We start from the raw sequence: 8,704 nt of genomic DNA on the forward strand, positions 1-8,704 counted from the left end.
GATAGACAGGCAGAAGGTCTTCTCCCATGGATTATAGAAGAAAGAGAGGACACACAACCAGCCGATCAAGGACGCAGCACTGAATGAAAGAGCACGTGGATGGACAGAGCCATGAATCATGGTGAACGCCAGCATTACAAACATCACCCACCTGAATAACCCCACTCTGTCCTACCATCAACTCAGCACTGAGTTCTAACTGGTTTCTTTTTCTGTAATTCAGATTTGGAGTATGAAAACATGCCACACTTGTCTTTCCTCCTACTGAATAGGTAGAGGACTTTTGGGGAAGAGTCACTGGACCCAAAACATGAACTGATTTCTCTAAATCCTGCCAGATCTGTAAAGCTATTCCAGCTATTTTTGTTGCTGTTTCTAATTTCCAGCAGTTGCTTTTCTTTTAGAAGAGAACTATTTCAGACCAGAGCAGCCTGGTGAATGGGGCAAAGTTTTAAGAGTGCAAGTACATTTTGCATAGAAATATTCACCAGGGAAATCTTCTCTTTAAAAGAAAATTGTAACCAAATTTAAGGAAAATATAGGTTTATCAGCAACATCAGCTCATCCCTTCAGAGGAAGGAGAAAAGTCACTAAGGAGTACATTGTCCAGAGATAACAAAGTGGCCATTGTCACCCAGGAGTCAGTTGCAATACAAGACAAACTTCAAGTTTCCAACAGAGTCAGTGTGAACCATTTCACTGGGATTCAGTCAGGGAAGGGCCACAGACCAAAACACATGCTACAACTAAATCATGAAACTAGGCAAGAAAATAAACCTAAGAGAGTCAATGCAAATATATCACAGGCTTCAATTTGAGGTCAGGTCTTCAATGTCAGAAGGCTCACCATGGAGAGGTAAACATAAGAGGAAGGGAGCTCCAGGTTGATCTGATTGTTAACAGCATCTTCACAGTCCTTGTTAATAAAATGTGAGGCTGGATGAACACAGCAGGCCAAGCAGCATCTCAGGAGCACAAAAGCTGACGTTTCGGGCCTAGACCCTTCATCAGAGAGGGGGATGGGGGGAGGGAACTGGAATAAATAGGGAGAGAGGGGGAGGCAGACCGAAGATGGAGAGTAAAGAAGATAGGTGGAGAGGGTGTAGGTGGGGAGGTAGGGAGGGGATAGGTCAGTCCAGGGAAGACGGACAGGTCAAGGAGGTGGGATGAGGTTAGTAGGTAGTGGGGGGTGCGGCTTGGGGTGGGAGGAAGGGATGGGTGAGAGGAAGAACCGGTTAGGGAGGCAGAGACAGGTTGGACTGGTTTTGGGATGCAGTGGGTGGGGGGGAAGAGCTGGGCTGGTTGTGTGGTGCAGTGGGGGGAGGGGATGAACTGGGCTGGTTTAGGGATGCAGTAGGGGAAGGGGAGATTTTGAAACTGGTGAAGTCCACATTGATACCATATGGCTGCAGGGTTCCCAGGCGGAATATGAGTTGCTGTTCCTGCAACCTTCGGGTGGCATCATTGTGGCAGTGCAGGAGGCCCATGATGGACATGTCATCAAGAGAATGGGAGGGGGAGTGGAAATGGTTTGCGACTGGGAGGTGCAGTTGTTTGTTGCGAACTGAGCAGAGGTGTTCTGCAAAGCGGTCCCCAAGCCTCCGCTTGGTTTCCCCAATGTAGAGGAAGCCGCACCGGGTACAGTGGATGCAGTATACCACATTGGCAGATGTGCAGGTGAACCTCTGCTTAATGTAGAATGTCATCTTGGGGCCTGGGATGGGGGTGAGGGAAGGAGGTGTGGGGACAAGTGTAGCATTTCCTGCGGTTGCAGGGGAAGGTGCCGGGTGTGGTGGGGTTGGAGGGCAGTGTGGAGCGAACAAGGGAGTCACGGAGAGAGTGGTCTCTCCGGAAAGCAGACAGGGGAGGGGATGGAAAAATGTCTTGGGTGGTGGGGTCGGATTGTAAATGGCGGAAGTGTCGGAGGATAATGCGTTGTATCCAGAGGTTGGTAGGGTGGTGTGTGAGAACGAGGGGGATCCTCTTGGGGGCGGTTGTGGTGGGGGCAGGGTGTGAGGGATGTGTCTAACCCTAACCCTAACCCTAACCCTAACCCTATCGCTCTTCACAGTCCTTGTGGTAGTTCTGACACACTTGGGAGACCATCTTCACTATTCCCACTCACTAAAACCAAGACCACTCAAGAAGTGAGTTGCTCTTCCACAAGCTCTGTATTTATAGTCCTGGGACCATCCTGCACTCACCCATGGAGAGGCAGAACTGATGATGACTGACAATTGCTGTTAGCCAATCAGGAACCACCCATGCATACAGGCACCAATGAGAGAGAGGGGGAGGGTGTGTTAAGCAGAGCTGATCACAGGTGGAGATGATAATCAGGTCTGGATGGTTATTCCGTGATTGGAACAGCAGGAGGCCATTCAGCATCTCAAACCTGTTGCTCCACTCAATCAGGTCATGGGTCATGGGTCATTTGTACAACAAGGTGTTGAGCTGGATGAACACAGCAGGTCAGGCAGCATCAGAGGAACAGAAAAGCTGATGTTTCAGGTCTGGACGCTTCTTCATAACTTATATGGCTCTTTTTAAAAAAGAACTGCATTTGGTTTGAAAAAAGCTTTAACATTTTGTTTCTAAATTAAGGTGGTTGTGACAAACTGCACGAGGAAGTCAATGAAGAAGAGGTGTCAGTTTCTCAGCCTGTTGTGCTGGGATATGAGACAAAAAGGTGGGAAATTGACTCTGGGTCATAGAAAACTGTGACAGGATCAGACGGGGCAAGGACAGGAAGGATGTTCCCAATGAGGGTGGGGGGGTGAAGTCTAGGATCAGAGTATCCTGATGTAAGAGGACTGGGTTGGACATTTAAGACTGAGAGGAATACAAACCCAAAATTTACAAAAGTTCCTGGGTGGACATTCAGAGGATTTTTAATGACAGAGGCCATTCATCCCATCATGTCCGTATCGGCTTCCGAAAGAGCTACCCACCTAGTCCCCCTCTCCAGCCCTACACCCTCTATATTCGTCACTCCCAAGTATATATCCAGCTCTTGTTTTGAAGCCACCTATGGGATCTACCTCCGCCACTCTCCCAGGCATCACATTCCAAATCCTAACAACCTTCTGAATAGAGAGGTTTGTTCTCATCTCGGAGCTCCATTACTGACAAACTGTGACCCCCTCATTACTGCCATAATCAACTGGTGAAAACAGAATATCCTCCTTTACCCTGACAGAATTGTTCATTATTTTGATCACTTCCACAGAGTCACCTCTTAAACATTTATGCTCCAAGGAGATTTACCCCAATTTCTTCCATCTTTCCTTGTATCTGAAATCCCTCATTCCTGGTGTCATTCTTGTAAGTGGGCTTTGAACTCTGTCCAGGGCTTCAATGTCCTTCCTTAAATACCATGCCCAGAACTGAACACAACACTGCACATGTGGTCTAACCCATGATTTGTACAGGTGTAACATCTATTCTTCGCTTTTATACTCTCTGCGTCCATTTGAAGACACACATTTCACAAAAGCCTTCTCATAGCAGCTTTGTCCTGCTCGGCGTCTTTCCAGTAATCACATACTTGAAACTGAATGTCCCTCTGCTCCTGTACCCGCCTCAGAATTGTAACATCGAGCCTGTTTTGTCTTTCTACGTTTGTTCAAGCAAAATGCATTCATCTTTTATGTTCAAATTGGAAAGCAATTGGCAACATCAAATCTGACCAAATAAAAATGTATCTGCTGATTCACATATTATCCTTTCCAAAACGAAGCTGTTTTTGGCTTTATCATAGATGATTTACTTCTAATGCGAGGATTGTAATCGTATTCCCCACTCTTAGTCCTAGATGAGGATTGAAAAGAAGCAGGATCTCTCTATGTACCCTGTCAAATGCATTAATCCACTTTTGAAACTTGAAGCACAGACGTCCTTTACACTTCTACACAGAAGGACTTGGGCAAAGTATTATCATCGTAACCAATTAACTTTCTGTCCGGGGGTATTTCAGAAATTCTGTGCATAGCCATCTTTGGGTCCAACCTGCTAGAACTGTGCACTCCAGATATGTTTGAACTAGAACAAAAGAACCTCCACGCTGAGATATTTGAACAGGTCCAAGATCAGGCCTAACATTAGATTAGCGAATGTGGTGGCTTGCCTTCTTGAACTGTTGTTGATTTAGTGGAGGCAGATCCCCAATGCTCCTGGTGAGGCAATTGCAGCATTTTGATTCACCAACACTGGATGAATGGGGGCTTTGGAAGGTGTTGTCTAAGAAGATTTGGTGGATTTCTACAGCATTTGTTAGACGGCACATATTGTAGTCCCTGTGTGTCAGTGGCGGAAAGAATGAATCTCGCGGCTGCTCTGAGCTGGAGGCTCTTAAGCTCCTGGCGTGTTGGACCGATACCCGTTGACCTGATTCTGTCTGAACAACTCTCTTCTGGCATGAAGAACCTAATAATGAGCTTGACAGTCATTGCTTGGAGCTGGAGGCCATCAAGTTTCTGGAGTGTTGGCCTGATCTCCTGATTCTATCTGACACCGCTCTGGAATTAAGAAGGTAATGAGGAGCATTCAATTCAGTGTCAAAAACCCATCCTTACCGAGCCTGGCCTGCATATGACCCTGCAAGCACAGCGATGTGTGCACCTCTGACCTGGCCTTGTGGCAATTTGAAATGGATAATAAATGCTGTCAGCTCAGAGACATCCACATCCTTATAATAGAGGAGACTGTCACCCCTGAACATCAGGAACAAGGCAGGCACAGAGCAGTGCATGTGCTGGCACATGCAGGTCAGTTGAGAGCAGGAGAGCTGATTTCATTGAAAATAAAGAGCTAAAGATTGGAACTGCTGATTTCTCCTCGTGGTATTTGGGTTCTAACTTTACTTTCACCTGGTGTTCTTAGCCTATGTAATCTTTACGTTGCAGAGCACTGATAGAAGTTGTGCCACACCCGCTCCAAGGTGGGCACTGCTGCCTTTAATAACAGGTCATTCTCTCTGGCGAGTGCACGCGTGAGAGCCTGAGACAAGTGAAAACAAGTTTTCTCATTCTCTTACAGGCAGCCATGAGACTCACTCCTTCCACCAGTGATAAAGGAGCAAAGGAAATGGGAGCAAAACCACTTGTATCCTTTGTAGATAAGCAATTGCTAAAGAGATCAGTGCATCTTCCAGGCTAAATTTTTTTTCCTTTTTATATTCTTGTTTGAAAAGTGAATGTATGCTCAAATCATTGGACTCCAAGTGCTAGAAAAAGTCACAGGTGTGGCAACATCTGTCAGGAGATGATAATGTGTCTCAGGTCTTGGGACTGAACAGTTCTTCCCCCAGGTGCAGCCAAACCTGAGATTTCCTGCAGCTGCTTATTCCAATGAGACCTAAGCATTGCACAGGGCAGGGCTCCAGTTCAGTTCCCAACACTTAGGCAGGGGACTGGTCTCAGTCAAGCTATTGACTAGAAGCTGGTCCTGAAAAGTTGTTTGGCTAGTAAACAGTGTTGTACTGACAAAAAAAAACCCGAACACTTGTGGGATTTCCACTACATTGATTGCCGACTGAATTCGTACCGACAAAAGAGGAGCAAACTACTGGGGCAGGCATTGAATTAAAGGTTAATCAGAAGTAACAGAAAAGGATTTAATGATCAGATGTGAAAACAGCAATACCAAGAGCCAGAAGCAGCTGTGAAATTGTGCCAAGTACTCAGTTCCATGGTGAACACTATTTTGATTTGCTCAGCACAACCGAGTTACAAGCATTATGTCACCATGTACAACATACACATTATTGACCCCATTCAGCTGAGTGTGAGCCTGTCAAACAGGTACTCTCCCGTGCCATTGGCAGGGGCTCCCAGTCTCTTCAGGTTGGTGATGTGATCTCCCAGCTTCTTGATCATCTTCACTTGCTCATCCAGGTAGTGCCTCTCCAGGAAGTCACACAGCTGGAAAACAAGACAAAATTAATTCAGAGGAATCTAAAAGGTGTCTGAAAGTGACCTCCCATGACAGATGTGACGATCACCACCATGTGGAGGTCCACTCAGGTGATGTATTTGAAAGTTTGTTTTAACAGCCTGCAGGAGGCTGGAGAAAGTAATTGGATTTTCACCCAGAGTGTGCACAAACACACCACTTTCTTCCAAGAAGAAAGTTTACAAACTCACATTGAGGGTCAGTGTTGCCAGAGGAGAGTTTGTGCAGATCCAGCAGACTCTGGTTCACATCCTTCTCCATCTGCAGAGCTCTCTGCATTGCTTCCAGACCATTGCCCCACTCATCCTGCTCTGGCTTCTGGAGGGAGGGAAGCAGGAACAGAAAGCACAATTCAGCAGGCAGTTGAGTCATTAGTCTACACCGGTTAGTCATCCCTCATCATTGTAGGAGGCACTACAAACAAACTTCAATTTGATCAAGACAAGTAGATTTTGTACTGAGGGAATAAGAAATTTTCTAAACGCATTCTACTATGAATGTAGATTCACATGCAGAGAATAGGTACCAATGGAAGTAATTCCTGGCTTTCCTATTGTGGTGATTAGAATGATCACAAGTTCTCAGAAAATCTCCTCGATTCAGAAAGGCTGGACACTGCAACTTTCCACACCTGCAAAAATTCCCTCTCATACCTTTCGTTACCTCACCTTGTCTCAAGGAGAGTCATTCACAATGAGATCTTCTCACTATTCTGGTTCATTTCGATTGCCTTCTGCTGAAGAGTCAGAAGGGCAAAGTATTTCCTTTTGCCTAAAGAGGAATCCTATTTTGGTGAACACACTCCCCTTCACTCAGTATTTGTTCAATCCTGAAGCTAAAGAGATGGAGATACCAGTCGATTGTAGCTGCTCACACAACAAGCTGCAAACAGAAGGCTTCAGAATCCAACCTTGATGTCCTGCAGGAGGACTCGGCCCCCACGTTTATTCTGGAATGCCATCAGTTTCTCAGAGTGTTCCTGTTCCTCATGGGACTGCTCCTTGAAGAGCTCAGCAAAGTGTTGCAGGGCAACATCATCCCGGTCAAAGTAAGAGAACTGTGGGAAGAGAGAGAGAGGCAATAAAGGGAAATGTCTGAAATACATTAATGCCTCTCCTCAGATACTAACCCAGTTACCATCTTGACTCTACATTTAAGTAGACAAAACTAGAGAGACCCAGGAAGTCACCTTCCATGGATTATAACCCATATAACAGATACTTGCCAGACTTCTGGAAATAAAGGACAAAAGCCAAATGCAATCCCTCACCTGTGTTTCGGTCAGATGGTGCAACAGAGTGTGGCATGGTGCACAATGAAGGGGACATCTGTCTATAACCATTAGATATCCCTGTTCTGCACATGGAGACCAGTTAGACCCCTGTCCAACTGAATGAAGTGCTGTGAATAATGCATTCATTAACACAGCCAGAAGTCTCAGTCAGCAGCCTCATGATCAACATCACCCACCTGAATAACCCCAGTGTCCTAACATGTACTCCACACAGAATTCTAACTGCTTTGTTGTACAAGAGTTCACATTTAGTGTGAAAGTGTGCCACTTTTCATAGCTCACAAAACACACCGAGGAAGGGTCAGTGGACCCAAAATTTGACCTGATTTCTTCCACCATTCCTTGCAGATCTGTAGAGCTTTTCCAGCTATTCTTGTTGCTGTTTGATTTCCAGCAGTTGCTGTTTTTAGTTAAGGGAACTTTAGATCTTGAACATAAGCCAGTCTGGCAAATGGGGCAAGGTTTAAACAAAAGGATACATTTGTGTCCTACCAGGGAAGGTTTTCTGAAGAAAAGGGATATAACCAAGTTAAATTTATCAGCAAAACCAGCTCAACCCTCCAGAGTTCAATGAAAACAATCACCAAGGGCTACACTGTCCCGAGATGGACAACTGGGGATCCACACCCAGGAGCCAGTTGTATATTGAGACAGTGTTCAAAACCTGAACAGAGAGTCAGTGTTAGGACTTGCACGAGATTGCATCAGGGGAAGGGCCACAGAAAACAATACATGCTACAGCTAAGTCATTAACCCAGCATAAAAACCCCAAACAGGTCAACACTGTTATCACACAGGCTTCAATTCCACAAAGCTCACCATGGAGAGGTAAACATAGGAGGAACAGAGCTCCAGGTTGATCTGCTTGTTAACAGCATCCTCACAGTCCTTGTGGTAGTTCTGACACACTTGGGAAACCATCTTCACTATTCCTGCTCACAATCACAAGGACAACTCTGGAACAAAGGCCTCAATCCCCAAAGCTGTTGTGTTTCTACTCCTGAGACAACCGGCACTCACCCAGAGGGAGACCGAACTGATGATGACTGACAGTTGCTGCTAGCCAATCAGGAACCACCCATGCATACAGGCACCAATTAGAGAGAGGGGGAGGGTGTGTTAAGCAGAGCTGATCAGAGGTGGAGATGAGAGCCAGGTCTGGATGGTTATTCTGTGATTGGAACAGCAGGAGGCCATTCGGCATCTCAAACCTTCTGCACCACTCACTCAGGTCATAGGTCATTTGGTTCTTTTTTAAAAGAAGTAAATATGGTTTGAGAAAAGATTGCTCGTTTTGTTTTTAAATTATGGTGGTTGTGATCAACTGCACAAGGGACTCATTGAGGAAGGGGAGTGTCAGTTTCTCAGCTTGTTGTGCTGGGATTTGGGAAAGAAAGGTGGGAAATTGGCTCGGGGTCATCGAAAATTGTCATAGTGTCAACTGTGGAAAAGACAGGA

General features: G+C 45.8%; 1 protein-coding gene across 1 annotated transcript; it reads right to left on the reverse strand.

Annotated features, from left to right (window-relative positions):
* Positions 1–5,275: 5,275 nt before the first annotated feature.
* On the reverse strand, positions 5,276–8,167 carry LOC132208066 (ferritin, middle subunit-like). Its single transcript, XM_059643814.1, has 4 exons — positions 8,066–8,167; positions 6,863–7,009; positions 6,144–6,270; positions 5,276–5,355 (listed from the first exon to the last, which is right to left on the reverse strand). Exons 1-4 carry the CDS (start codon positions 8,165–8,167, stop codon positions 5,276–5,278), a joined length of 456 nt encoding a protein of 151 aa, XP_059499797.1.
* Positions 8,168–8,704: the final 537 nt, after the last annotated feature.

The sequence above is a fragment of the Stegostoma tigrinum genome, unplaced genomic scaffold, assembly GCF_030684315.1.
Source record: "Stegostoma tigrinum isolate sSteTig4 unplaced genomic scaffold, sSteTig4.hap1 scaffold_275, whole genome shotgun sequence".
NCBI classification, from domain to species: domain Eukaryota; kingdom Metazoa; phylum Chordata; class Chondrichthyes; order Orectolobiformes; family Stegostomatidae; genus Stegostoma; species Stegostoma tigrinum.